The sequence below is a fragment of the Sciurus vulgaris genome (genome assembly GCF_902686455.1).
Source record: "Sciurus vulgaris genome assembly, chromosome: 11".
Classification (NCBI taxonomy): Eukaryota; Metazoa; Chordata; class Mammalia; order Rodentia; family Sciuridae; genus Sciurus; species Sciurus vulgaris.
Window position 1 is genome coordinate 124,840,794 of NC_136472.1, and position 15,528 is coordinate 124,856,321.

A 15,528-nucleotide genomic window follows, 5' to 3' on the forward strand; every position below is an offset into this window, starting at 1 on the left:
TACAGCAGGCAATTATGAAATTCATCTGGAAGAATAAGAAACCCAGAATAGCTAAAGCAATCCTTAGCAGGAAGAGTGAAACAGGGGGTATTGCAATACAAGATCTTTAACTCTACTACAAAGCAATAGTAACAAAAACAGCATGGTATTGGTACCAAAATAGACAGGTAGATCAATGGTACAGAATAGAGGACATGGACACCAACCCAAATAAATACAATTTTCTCATACTAGACAAAGGGGCCAAAAATATGCAATGGAGAAAAGATAGCCTCTTCAACAAATGGTGCTGGGAGAATTGGAAATTCATATGCAACAGAATGAAACTAAACCCATATCTCTCACCATGCACGAAACTAAACTCAAAATGGATTAAGGACCTCAGAATCAGACCAGAGACCCTGCATCTTATAGAAGAAAAAGTAGGTCCAGATCTTCAACATGTCGGCTTAGGACCAGACTTCCTCAACAGGACTCCCATAGCACAAGAAATAAAAGCAAGAATCAATAACTGGGATAGATTCAAACTAAAAAGCTTTCTCTCAGCAAAGGAAACTATCAGCAATTTGAAGAAAGAGTCTACAGAGTGGCAGAATATCTTTGCCAGTCATACTTCAGATAGAGCACTAATCTCCAGAATCTATAAAGAACTCAAAAAACTCTACTCCAAGAATACAAATAATCCAGTCGACAAATGGGCTAAGGAAATGAATAGACACTTCACAGAAGAAGATCTACAAGCAATCAACAAACATATGGAAAAATGTTCAACATCTCTAGTAATAAGAGAAATGCTAATCAAAACTACCCTAAGGAAAAAAAAAAAAAAACTACCCTAAGATTCCATCTCACCCCAATTAGAATGGCGATTATCAAGAATACAAGCAACAACAGGTGTTGGCAAGGATGTGGGGAGAAAGGTACACTCATACATTGCTGGTGGGGCTGCTAATTAGTGCAGCCACTCTGGAAAGCAGTGTGGAGATTCCTTAGAAAACTTGGAATGGAACCACCATTTGACCCAGCTATCCCACTCCTTGGCCTATACCCAAACGACTTAAAATCAGCATACTACAGAGATACAGCCACATCAATGTTCATAGCTGCTCAATTCACAATAGCCAGACTGTGGAACCAACCTAGATGTCCTTCAATTGATGAATGGATAAAGAAACTGTGGTATATATACAATGGAATATTACTCAGCCATAAAGAATGATAAAATTATGGCATTTGCAGGCAAATGGATGAAATTGGAGAATATCATGCTAAGTGAGATAAGCCAATCTCAAAAAGCCAAAGGACGAATGATATCGCTAATAAGTGGATGATGACTCATAATGGGGGGAGGGAAGGGTTAGTGTTAGGGTTAGAGTTAGGTTTAGGGAGGGGGGCAAGTATGGAGGAAGGAAGCACTGTGTAGAGGGAAAAGAGGGGTGGGAGGGGTGGGGGGAAGGGAAAAAATAACAGAATGAATCAAACAACATTACTCTATGTAAATTTATGACTACACAAATGGTATGCCTTTACGCCATGTACAAACAGAGAAACAACATGTATCCCATTTGTTTACAATAAAAAAAAAAAAAAAGAAAAGAAATCTGGCTTTTATCCTAAGTAAAAATGAAAAGTAACTTTTTGAAAAAGTGACATGGTCTGATTTCCATTGAAAAGAATCACTCTATGGCTGTACCAACTAGAATGCTATTGAAACAATCCTCCCAAAATGAAAATACCTTTTCCTAGGATAATAGTAGGAAGGAGGTAAGTAGCCATAATCAGACCCTGAAAATCTTAAAGGCAAGAACAAGAAATTTGCTGAGGGATTGGATATGAGGACTGATGTGTTAGCTATTCATCACTATGACTGAGATGCCTGACAAAAACAGCTTAAAGAAGAAAAGATTTACTTTGGCTCATAGTTTCAGAGGATTTGGACCCTAGATGGCTGATTGGCTCCATGGAAGAAACATCACAGTAGAACGGCATGGCAAAGAAAAGTTGCTTATTAGCACATGGCAGCCAGAAAGCAGAGAGAAAGAGAAAGCAGAAAGGAGAAGATAAACCTTTCTAGGGCACCCCCCATGACCTACTTCCTCTATCCCACTTACTATAGTCTATCCAGCTATCAGTTGATTAACCTCCTGATGAGGTCAGAGCCTGATAGGATCAGAGTCCTTATGATCTAAACATTGCCTAAAAGTCCCACTTCTGAAACTCACTGTACTGGAGACCATGCTTTCAACACATTAACTTGTGCAGGCACATTTCAGATTTAAATCATAAGGACTGACAAAAAGAGATGCTCAAGATATCTCGAAGTTCCCTGGCTAGCCTCAGGAGCTGAAAGATAGGGTTGCAATGCAAAAAGGAGGAGAACAGCAGGAGTAGCAGGCCTGGGAGGACACTGTTCCAGGCACGCCAAGTTTGCACTGCTTATTAAGCTACCAAGGAAAGATGCAAGCATGTCAGTTGTATGTACAAGGCTAGAATTCAAAGGAGAGGTAAAGAAAATGTTCTTCATATGTTACATGATAATCACAGTACTGACCCCAAATACTTAATATCTGATTTTTATCAATAAGCAATCCTATCTTTCAGTCTAAATAAAATTGTTGATTGGCATCTGTCATACTACATGATGCTGCATGATGGTCAACTGCAATTGAAACTTTTTAAGATTTGAGAAAAAGAGCCATGAATATGAAGAAATTTATAAATCTAAGACAAATTCCTAAGATAAGAGTATAAGAGTTAAAACCAAGACAAGGTATATGAATGAAAAATATTCCAGAGCTGGGGAAGTATCTCAGGGATAGAGTGCTTGTGTAGCATGCCTGAGGACCTGAGTTCAATCCTCAGCACTGAGGAAAGGGGTCGGCAGGGGAGATGTCCCAGTATTAGGACATATTAAAAGGCAACAACTGAGTTGGTCAACTGACAGCATAAATAATCTACTGGTGTACAACAAAGCTTCCCAAGAAAAGGCTAATGACCTATTCTAGACACATATTATGAAGTTTTCTTACTTATTTTCTCCTCAGAACATATTTCCAAACTTGTACTGAAAAATAAGTGAGAGATGCAGGATTCATTCTCCACAAACAAGTTTGGAATCAAACATGCTAGGATATATCTACAGTATAAAATGATAAAGAATATGAACTAAGACATGAACCTTATTGTAACTGCTTGTAGTAGATAAAATGAATTATTTGGAAGTTAGTATTACTGTGTTTGGTTTTTCCTGAAATGGCATCCAATCCAGCCATAAAATGCAAAATCAAATGTCAGCTAAAGCAAAAATAGCAACCCAATTAAAGAAATATAAACTTGTAAGTCAAGCCAGGTTGTTATTACAATTCTTTTATCACACAATTCAGTTCATAGAAACTAGTGTTTTCTTCCTGAGGGAATCTGACATAGGCCAAAACCAACCAGAAGCAGAAGGCAACAGAAATGGGAGATGTGGAATGAAGAGGCCAGGCCCCAAATACACAGAGTAGATGGCAGGGCAAAACTGGCTGGTGAGTTTTGTTGTGAGGTGAGTTGTGCCAGAGTATGGCCAACACAGAAGATTCTGAAGTGAACTGGCAAGGAGCAGCTGGGCTGGTTTCCTGTGAACGACTCCAGTTCCCATATTCCAGAAGCCTCCTATTCAGTCAACAATCCTGAAACATCTCTCACCTTGGAGGGTCACAAACTGAGTTTGTGTCAGGTCTTTTTTCTCTTTTGGCTAAGAATCGTAGAAATGTTTAAAAAGTAGAAGTGAGTACAAAGGGAAAGGTGAGAAATGATTCACAGATCTGTTCACTGGTAGCAAACCTGATGTGCTCCCCCATAAGAATTAGACACAGTCCTGATTAAGAGGACTGAGCCCTAATAATAAGCATTTAACACAATCTCAGAAGAGAGCCAAAACCCATTCAGTATGTCTATTCCCATCCCACAATTTCAACACAATAAGCATAATAACAGATCCTTTAATCATAAAACAACAAAAGTTTAGAAATACATTGTAGAGTACAACCTCATTCGCATCATAGATAAAGGAAAGGAAACACAGAAAAGTTAAGTTGCTTGCCAAAGGTCACAAACTTCCTAAGAAGCAGAATGGAAATTAGAATCTATATTTGCTAACTAAAGTCAGTACTTTGTCTCTATTCAATTATACCACATTTACCATTGATAGCTTTGGTTTTATTTTAAATTAGATTTGTTAGAGAGTTCCTGATCTATTAGAGAATGCCAACATTTTAAATATTTTTCTCACTTGGCTTTAGATTTCTATCCTCCTATTTCTCTTCTTTATGTTTCCTAGAACATTCAACTTTGTAAAGATAAAAACCACAAGCAAAGTAAATTTACTAGGAAATAATTTACTTAAATTGTGAACTGTATAAATGAAAACACTCAAATATGTAAGTCACAAAATGAAAGATATATTAAGCATTTTGTTAATAAGCTCTAACAACACATTTATCATTCTAACAACCATTAAAGAAATAAATATACACATTATAGAAATAAAAGCCCTTTTTTGATGTCAGAGTAGTTAACTATAAATCTCTAATGCCTTTTTAAACTGCCAATTTATCTGAAATACGAAAGTCCTGTATTTCATAAATCCTGCAAAGCAAATTCACCTAATTTGTTTATGAAATAAAAGTACAAAAAGTAGCATACTGTAATTACTCATAAGTTTTCATTTGGAGAGAGGGTGGAGTTAGGGTAATTGGCAGAAGGTAGACACAAACCTCTATAATGTGTAGAAATCAAGATTTTTTTCCTAGTAGAAATCAAGATTTTTTCCTATTAGCCTATTTTGAAAAACAAAAATAACAAAGAATGGTTCCCAGAGCAAATATAATTTGTAAAGTAACCACAGTTTGCCTATTGTTTAAGTTTTCTCATAGTTTTTCACATTAAGATATCAAAGACTTATAATAAGCAAAGTATTTAGCTTGATGCCAATGATTTAGATTCTATAATTACATGTAAATGAAAGGTTAATAAAATACAAGGCACTTTTGAAAATTAAGAATCAATAGACATACTTTAATCAGCCCAATATCAAAAGTTATAGAAATTAATTAAGAAAAGGTAGTATTAGCAAAATCATACCATTTCACAATGGAAAGTTACTACATAAACCCATAAACATGTGGACATGCTACATAAACTCTACATAACCTTTTTAAATAAATGATTTTTTTTAAAAAAAAAGGAAGAAAGGGTCAATTTTCCTTAACTGATACATGTTGACAGTTCATATTATGTGTTAACGTGACATCAAGAATTAGTCAATAGAAGAGAATCAATAAGACATCAGAAAAAACTATTTCAAAGTGTCACCTATATCAGTTATTCTAATTCAAATATACCTGTATGCTGCCAAATTCGACATTCTCATAATGGAAGTGTGCACATTCAGCCATCTTCGGAAAGTGACCCTTTGTGAAGGGTAACCTGAAGTACAAGAAATAAATATGAAATAAGAGAGTGGGAGAGTCAAAATTAGCAAGTCTCAGAAAACACAATAGGTTAAAGAGTTCATGCAAGCAAAAATAATAAGCACATGCATATAAGCCACATACATCCACACAAATCTTCTCAGAGAGACACTGAATCAAATAAATATTACATTTAGTGCATCAATCTAAACCAAAAAATGAGAATTTTTTTTTAAAAAGTCACTATCCTCTCCTAATCTTGACCAAGTCAATGCCTACAGAAAAACTACGTTAGGTGAATGTTATAGAAAAGGTGAACTGTCAGCTTCTAACCAGAAGCAGCACTCACAACATCAAGTACGAAACTGGATCTTACCTGTGAATGTTGTCACAGCCCACCAGTCCTGGAGTAGTGGACCTGAATGCAGAATGGACATTTTTATCCTGATCTTTCCTGGTCTTATGCACGAAGCATAGCTAGCTACCTACCCATCCTTTACCAAGTGAAAAGTGGTTTCTCTCTTTAAAGCTGCATGAGAAAGATTCAGGTATTTCACTGAACAATCAGCTGGTGGCATCTACCAGGCAATCCTGACATCTAGTGATCCTATGACTCGAACAGAGCTGATTTTTCTAAATGAATGACCGCACAAATTAAAGGTACCAAAAAGGGCACTCCTGGGTTGTCCCTATTTTAAACAAATTCAACCTAATAGACAATGACATTTCAAGATCAAAAATAAAATATATTCTTAGAAAAGTAGATAATCTGCAAGCCTATTTCCATTAATTGTTGAGTCACAATTTAAGGCTTAAGAGTATAATTTAACGTATGCACAGTAAGAGCTTATTTATAGGAATCTAAATAAAAGCTTTAAAAGAACTACAGAACTGACTTCCATTTATAGGAATTCATTTAGAACCCACTCCAAAGTTCTACTTACTTTTTCACATGTTTAACTTTCATACTCGCTGTATTGCCACACGTCTTAAGAGTAAGATCTCCAGGAATCTCTGGAACATCTGCTCCTCGTGCCTTCAAAAAAATAAAGACAAATGACTTATGAGGGTTCCTTTAGTACTGATACTTTTTAAAAAACAGATTGTAGTTAATTTTAGTGTTAGGTTGACTTTGTATTTATAGAAATATACTGTGTCTTCATAATCTCTTCCTAAAATTATAATCTTTCAGGGTCTTAATTGTTAAAAAGTTAAAAAATAAAGATCTAATTTAAATATCTGGCTTCACCATGTAAGGGGAAACCATCCTGAGAAGATAATGGAATCGAAAATTTCAAAATCAGCTATTATGAGTCTGAATACAAATTAAAATCTCCCCTGGGAGTTGTTGGAAAAAAATAATTTCAGTTACAATGATGAATAAAGACTAAAGTAGTAATACGAAAATCATCAGCATACCACAGCATATATATCTCACTCAAAATCTAAATGAGAAATGTTATAATACTTCCAACTTACTCCTTACTCTGCCAAGTTTTGGGACATACATTTTTAATTTCAATGTCATATCAACTGCACCATTTAAAAAAATCTGAAAAAAATATCAAAATATTCTTAACAGTACAGACAAAATAAAAATCAAGTCCAAACATCTCTCTTAATTTTTGCTATATTACCTCTGATTTAGAACAGAAAAACTGACACTGACTTATTACAACCCATGCCATGATTCAACGGGAAGAATAATATGAAATGAGTACTTGAACTGAGTTGAGAGGAGAATCACCTTAACTGAATTCTTAAAAATATTTTCTTTAAAGGGTGTGAGAGAGCATGTGCGCTTCTGGTACTGGGGATGGACACCAGATGCACACGAGGCAACACTCTACCACTGAGTTACACCCCCAAACCAAAAACAATTTTGGGGAAAAAATAAATAACCAAACTATTTTTAAAATAAGCATTTTTTAAAAACAGAAAACTTTTCAAAGATATGAGGTAGTCATTATGAGCTTATATGAATTAACCCTTGCTATATTATCACAATAGAATACAACCAATTTTTGTTTTTGAGGGGCTTTTTCCTTAGCAAATTTATCTATTTGTTAAAAGTTGATAGTTCATGATTTAATCCTTCTTAGAAGTCTTTTATTCCTTTAGAGGTCTTCCAATGCAAAAGAATATGTTCTATATTGTTTAGAGATGGAACTCTATCTCACATCTGCCATGTGGATCCACTGGATCTTTTTATAAATATAAGATAGGATCTTGTATTATTTTTCCTTTATCTAAAAACATTTTTTAAATACTCCTAGGTATTATTATTTCATCAGTACTCACCATCATTCATAGATTATTCCCCACCATGCTAAAAATATTCTAAAAGACTAAAATAAAAAAATATTTAAAAGAAAAAGGAAATTTGAGGAATCACCTAGAAGAGGTTGGCAAACTTTTTCTTGAAGGTAGCTGACAAATATTTTAAGCTGTGGACCATACTACACCTGCCTCTCTTCAACTGTGCTATAGTAGCATAAAAGCAACCACATGAAAATGAACAAATATGGCCACACTCCAATATAGCAAGGTGGCTAACAAACTGAAGTTTGCTAACCCCTGACCAAGTCTGATACCATAGTGAAATAATTCTTCACCCAGCTTTTATATTATGTTGCCCAAATTGTTGTATCTTTCAAGAAGTTATTTTTTAAAGCTTGAACAACACTTTTGTAGTCTGCATTTTAATTTCATTGAATATATTAACTAATCCATAGTTTTCATTTTCTACCCATAATAGAAAAAAGAAGACTACTGACAAAAGATATTTTACAATGATTAGAAACATCAAAAAATGGATACCAAAAAGCACTGTAGACAAATAGTGTTGTTGAAAGTAACCATATACATGACATTTCAGACTAATGATAATATCCTAAAAGAAAATAATATAACAAGAATTAATGAGTGAACAATGTATTTCTAAGAAAAAATAAATGAAGTATTTTCCTCCAGTTAGTCACTCAACTGAAAGGACTTTTTCATGTAATATTCTGAAACAACAACCTGGATTATCTTTCTTTGCTTTTAAAAAAAAAATTGTGCAATATCCTTTCATCTTTTGTGAAACGTCTGCTAATGAAATTTATTTGACATAAGATGTTTGCTATGTTTAAATTCCTATTAAAATTTCTAATTAGGTAATTTTTCACTGCTTATTTTGTAAGAATAAAAAAGCCCCACTGGACCGGGTTGGTAAACAGTGATGACTGTATTTGGTAGACTGAAAATTAAAACACTAACCTTCATTTGAAAATAAGTTGTTTGTGCAGAAAAGTCACTGTCCCTAATACACATCTCAAGGGAGAATGAGAAACCTGTCCAGCCTATAACCATCCAAGGCAAAGGTATCATGGATCACACAACTGCAACCACAACTGACTGGACTGTAAGTAGTAGCACAACCCAAAGATCAATCAACAGGCTATGCAAAGGGACCTGATGGGGAAACCTCTGCCTAAGACAAAATGGTAATAACTAAGACAACAGAACAACTAATAGTCCAGGAGGGTTTTAGAGGACCCAAGAAAAGACTTTTGAACAAACATTCAATAAACCTGTTACTAGGTGGGTATGTTTGGTCCAGAATATTTGTTCTTAGCCCGGGATGTTCCAAGCACATCCTGGTCACTCAGTATACGTATTTTTGTGAATTATCAAATATAACCCACTTTAACATAACAAAGTTATATACTTTTAAGATTAAGCAAATAAAATTAAAAGGAAATATAGTACTCTATTACTCAATGACCTAATAAACTAATATTTTACCTACATACTTAAGAACATAAAACTATCTTAAATTTCTACTGAAAGCACATAGTTTAAGTCATTTTATTCTGTTGTTCCAAATCAAAGATTAAAGGTTATCTTTGAGAAAACAGTCCATTAAGTGTATTTATTCATAGAAAACAATTTCCACTATTTATTCATTTTATGATCATCACTTACTTATGCTTCCAAAATAGAATCTGTAATATTAGCCACACAGAAGGAGCACCATTCATCAGTAGAAAAAAGACAAAAGAAGGCAATCTAGTCATGCATTCATAAAAGCACAAGTCATTTACATTTAACTCCCCACTTGTCTATATCCAGTAATAAAATGGTTTTCTAGAAGATTAGACAACATCATCTTTGAATTACAAACATCAGATACAAAGGAAGGGCTGCAAAAATTTTAAGGGAATCAACAGATGAAATGATTTTTATATCCACAACCTTCTCCTCATTTACCTAATTTCACTGTGTAATTCAACTAATATGCTCATTACACTATCTATACAACACTATCTGCAGAATCTAATTCAAATATACTTATTCCATTTAAATCTATGTCAATAACTATGCCAACTGTTGGTATTTTCCTTGATTAATTTTTCACAGGATTCATCATTTTTATAGTACATAGGAACACTTTGTATTTTCATTCACATCTTCTTGCAAATTGTCTTATGTCAATCTACAAAGACTTTTCTGTTCATTAATAAAACAAATTCCTTGAGCAAGAGCCAATGAAATAACATGTACATAAATTTTATTAGTATTTAACATCCTGACCTCCATTATAACCTTAAAGTTTGGCTTCGTTCAAAGAAATGGTCAGAGAAACTCAATACTGTCAACTACTCTAGAAATGCAAATACAGATTCTATCTTTCATTTTTAACTGTTCTGGATAAAAAGCAATATCTTTGGAAGACTACCATTAAGAAAATAAAAGTCTTCATTTTAATAGTTCTACTTTTATGATTAAAAACACTTTGCCCTTATTATCTTAATGTACTCCACTATATAATCCTCCAGAAAACTTGATCTAATTTACACTGCTACCCACTATATATGAGTGCCTATTTTCTCTTAATTTCATGAACACTGAATATTATCAATCTTTATCTTTGTTTCCCTGGTAAAATTATTTCTTTACCTTTTATAATTAACAAGGTAAATGAGTTGACCATTTTACACTTTAAGCAAGTATCTGTATTCATCATTTTGTACAATATATTTTATTATATTCTATCTGACATATTACTAAGCCAAGATACTTAAAGTTGCCATTAAAATTATAAACCTTGAATTAAAGGTCTTATACCTTGCTATGATTTGGATATGGTATGTTCCTCAAAGGTTCACAAACTGCAAGGTTGTCCCTAATGTAACAATATTGAAAGGTGGTGGAACCTTGAAAAGGTATCACCCAGTGGGAAGTGATTAGGTCGCTGGGAGCACCATCCTCAAAAGGGATTAATGCTCTCTCACAGGAGTACTGTTTCATCAGACTTGATTAGTTTGCCATGAGAATGGGTCATTACAAAGCCAGTTCAGTTCTCATGGCTCTTTCTCTTTTGTACATGCTCCTGTCATGTGATCCCATCCACCATATTATGCTACAGCATGAGGCCCTTGCCAGATGTGGATGCCTGAGCTTGGACTTGGCCAGTCTCCAAACCATGAGCCAAAACAAACAAACCTCTTATTTCTTACAAAGTACCCAGTGTCAGGGAATGAAAATGATTAATTATAATATTCTATTTATGCATCTATGAATAGTAACAAATCCAACTATTATGTATAATTATAACAGACCAATAAAAAGTTTTAAAAAACCAAGTACTCAGAATCTCAGATATTTTGTTATAGCAACACAAAACAGGTTAAGACATACCCGCTGATTGCAAAATTTACTATAAAACAATACTAATTAAGACAATGTAGTATTGAAGTAAGGATAAATAAATAATACAGATATATATGAACAAGACAATTGATGAATAAATTATGATATACTTATACAACAGTTTTGTACTTGGAGAAAAGCTAATTCTGAATTCATTAAACAACATGAATAAATCTAACAGTTATTACAGTGCATGAATGATAAAGAACCTGCGGTCCAAACCACTTGGGAGGCTGAGGCAGGAGAATCACTTGAGTCCAGGAGTTCAAGGTCAGCCCAGTCAACACAGCACAACCACATGACCCAAAAAAATAAAAATAAAAAAAGATGATGATGATGACAACAAAAACAGAGGGAAAAAAAATCTCATAACCTCATATTATTACAATTATGCAAAGTTCAAGAACAGGATAGCCTGGGGTAACTTTTTGGTTGAGTGTTTGCCTAGCATGTACAAGGTCCTGGGTTTGGTCATCAGCAATGAAAAAAAGAACAGGTAAATTATTTACACAAAGAAGAACAGTGTTAAATCCGACTAGTGAGAGTATAAGGAAATCTTATTAAGTGCTGAAAATTTTTTTATATCTTCATGTGTGGATAGCAGTTTCACAGATTAGTTCACATACTTTACCGGGGGGAAAAAACTATATTTTCTAACTTATTTTATTACCAGGTATCACCAGATGTCAAAACCATCAAAAAGACTATACACCAGCTAATACTAGTCTAAAATCTCCACTTAAAATAAGCAGAAAAGGGATAGAGACATAGCTCAGTACTAGAGTGCCTGCTTAGCATGTGCAAAGACCTGGGTTCAAACCCTATCACAAGAAAAAGAAAAGCTGCATACAATGTATAAGCCACCTGTTGAAAACACCGAAGTTCAATCTACATATATAAGACATGAGAGGCCATGTTCCTTGGAAGAAAATAAATGCCATTAGGTCAGCTCCACATTTACCCAAGCTGTTGGCCAGCAAGAACCTCCAACTATAGCCAAGGACTGCAATCCAAACAGGAAACAAGTCAAAGTATAGCCTCCACTGGAAAATCAAGGCTTCACTTTAAAACACTATAAAACTTAGTACTGGGCTATATAGGAAACCCCCCAGAGAAGAGAAGTGAACAAAAACATTTATATACAAATTAACCTCAAATAACTTCCCATTCCTTATCTCCACATACACAAGAGAAGCCTAAGAAATCTAGTAATAAGAGAAATGCAAATCAAAAACTACCCCATCTCACCCCAAATAGAATGTCTATTATTAAGAATACAGGCAACAATAAGTGTTGGCAAGGATGTAGGGGAAAAGGTACACTCATACATTGCTGGTGAGGCTGCAAATTGGTGCAGCCACTCTGGAAAGCAGTATGAGATTCCTTAGAAAACTTGGAATGGACTCATCACTTGACCCAGCTATCCCACTCCTTGGCCTACACCCAGAGGACTTAAAATAGGCATATTACAATAATGCAGCCACCAATGTTCGTAGAAGCTCAATTCACAATAGCTAGATTGTGGAACCAACTTAGATGCCCTTCAATAGATGAATGGATAAAGAACCTGTGGTATAAATACACAAAGGAATATTACACAGCCATAAAGAAGAATAAAATTATGGAATTTGCAATTAATGGGATGGAGTTGGTGAATATCATGCTAAGTGAAATAAGCCAATACCAACAAACCAAAGGCCAAATGTTTTCTCTGAGAAGTAGATGATGATATATAACAGAGGGGAGAGGATAAGGGAAGAATGAAGGATCGTTGTATTGTATAGAGGGAAATGAGGGGTTGGAAGGGGGCAAGGGGAAGAAAGATAATGAAATGAGACAAACATTATTACCCTATGTACATGTATGATTACACAAATGGTGTTACTCTACTTTCTATACAACCAGAGAAATGAAAAGTTGTATCCCATGTGTGTACATGAATAAAAAAAACTTTAAAACACAGAAGAGACCCCACAAGCAACAAAAGTATTGGCACTAGCAAAAAAAAAAAAAAACAATAGGTTCAAACACTTAGTATGTTCAATAGACTCATTAATGGGAAAGAGAAAACAAACAATGAAGAAAGAAAATTATTTTAAAAATTAGTGGGACTACTAAAGATGAAAAATACAGTATCTATAATAATAGTATTAATGTGTATAACAGAAGGCAGAAAAAAACAGAGGGTGGGGGGAATGCCCAGGGTGCACAGAAGGAAAAAAGGAACAAAAAGCATTATATAGAGAAAAATAATGGATAAAGCTTCTGAATTTCATGAAAATTATGAACACAATGATCCAGAAAACTCAGTAAATACAAAGCATAATTAACATTTACAAAACCAAACCAATAAATATCATAATCAGATGGTTAAAAACCACTAAGAGAGAAAATCTTAATCACATAAAAAAATGAAAGCATATTATGTTAAGGAAAATAAAAAGGAGAAGAGGTGAACTGAGTTCTTTCAAGTACTTTTCAAAACTTTGTCAACATAGAATTCTATACCAGCAAAATTTATTTCAAAAAAGTCTACTACACTGATTACAACTAAAAACTGGAGGGAAGAAAAAAAGTCAAAATGAAATAAAATAAAAACGCACAAGTACATGCAAACTCTAAAATAAATAAATATTATGTGTGTTGGGGAGCAAAAACCCTTGGAGGATGCACAATGGAGTGACAATGTGCTCAATACAATGATACCAAATTGAAGACTAAAGTCTCAGACACGAACCTTGTGGGACACACCACATTCAAACCATAGCAGATTATGTTGGAAATATTTTGATATTATGTTGTAAGACTTTGATTCCCACAGAAATCCTCTGGGGGAATACTGACTGTTGTTTTACTGAGCATCAGTCCAGTTAGGTTCAGATTGAAGTTTCATCTGGCCCTTGAACAAGAGGCTTTGGGGTTCCCCTTGGCTCCTTCTACCATGTGAGGATACACCAAATGCACCATCTACAAGAAACAGGCCCCATCACACATCGAATCTGCTAGCACCTGGATCTTGGACTTCCCAGGCTCCTGAACTGTGAGCAATAAATTTTTGTTATTTATAAATTACCTAGTATAAGGTATTTTGTAACAGCAGTGTTAACAAGTAAAACAGACTTCACTAAAAATTTCAAATGTTGTTCAAGATTTTTAAAAACTCTAGATGTATCTATAATATACACATACCTGACTAACATAGATTGTAAAATGCAATTTTGTCAGGGAATCCATTTTCCTTCAAAATTATCTACAAATTCATCTGTGAAATTGGCACACTAATTCTAAAAATTTATATGAAAGCGTAGGGGAAAAAAATCACATAGATATATCAAAAGACAAAAAGAGCAAAGTTGGAAGACTTTCTCTACCAGATGGCAAGATTTGCTATAAAATTATAATAATTAAGATAGAGAGTTTGGGCCCAAATCTAGACAAAGGGATCAATTTAGAGAAAATTCAGACAGCAATCAATAATGTGATTATTTGTTTTATAACAAAACACTGCAATTATCAGGAAAAAAAGATACTCATTTCAGTAAATGTACTCAATCAGATTTCTATATGGAAAAAAATGAATGTTGATCCCACCCTCACATCATGCACATCAGCTCCAAACAGAGGTAACCTGTTTTTCTAGAAAATATCTTCATTACACTAGGGTAACACATAAATTTCTTTATGTGTGCATATATATATATATATATATATTACATATATGTAATATATATAATATATATATAATTTTTTTAGTTGTTCACAGAACTTTATTTCTATTTACTCAAATGTGGTGCTGAGAATTGAACCCAGTGCCTCACACATGCTAGGAAACATTTTACCACTGGACTACAACTCCAGCCCCCACATAGATTTCTTAAAATAGTACACCCACAAAAATAAATCATAATCAAAAGTATATTAATGAATTGTACTTCACTAAAGCTAAAAATTTTTGTTTACTAAATGAAGTCATTAACCACATGAAAAGACAAATCAGAGTTTAAAAGAAGAAACTGAAAACACAAATATCAGATGAAGGATTAGTATCCACAGTTCATTTAAAAAAAAAAAAAAAAAACTGACAACCCAACAAAAGAAAAAGGTAAGACCTGAATGAGCACATCACTAAAGGGAATATTTCAATAACCATTAAGAATATGAAACAGTGTTTAGTATAAATATAAACACTGCTTAGAATAAATAACCACCGCAGAAACAGGAAACCCATTCGATTGTATACATAACAGTATCCAGACACGAACAGTATGTATCTTAGGACATCATATTTAGGAGCCTGGTTACCTCTGGCAGGAAAGGTACTGACTGAATGGGAGACAGTAAAGACTGCTTACTGAATTGCAAGAAAAGTTCTTTGTTT

The 15,528-nt window shown here is 34.1% G+C and overlaps 2 protein-coding genes across 9 annotated transcripts in view; one reads left to right on the plus strand and one right to left on the minus strand.

Annotated features, from left to right (window-relative positions):
- Positions 1–15,528, plus strand: part of KCNJ5 (potassium inwardly rectifying channel subfamily J member 5) — a gene marked incomplete at its 5' end in the record, with an annotated part of 310,228 nt that overhangs the window by 202,772 nt on the left and 91,928 nt on the right. The gene's annotated exons all lie outside the window — the stretch shown is intronic.
- ARHGAP32 (Rho GTPase activating protein 32) overlaps positions 1–15,528 on the minus strand; it is a 288,492-nt gene that overhangs the window by 119,994 nt on the left and 152,970 nt on the right. For 6 of the 8 annotated variants that reach the window (XM_079104113.1, XM_079104108.1, XM_079104111.1 and 3 more), the window contains 3 exons: positions 6,398–6,489; positions 5,830–5,871; positions 5,385–5,469 (listed from right to left, as the gene is read on the minus strand). In XM_079104113.1, the coding sequence (XP_078960239.1) occupies positions 5,385–5,469; positions 5,830–5,871; positions 6,398–6,489 (219 nt within the window). The remainder of the gene's footprint in view (positions 1–5,384; positions 5,470–5,829; positions 5,872–6,397; positions 6,490–15,528) is intronic. The other 2 variants (XM_079104112.1, XM_079104107.1) reach the window with 1 other exon arrangement.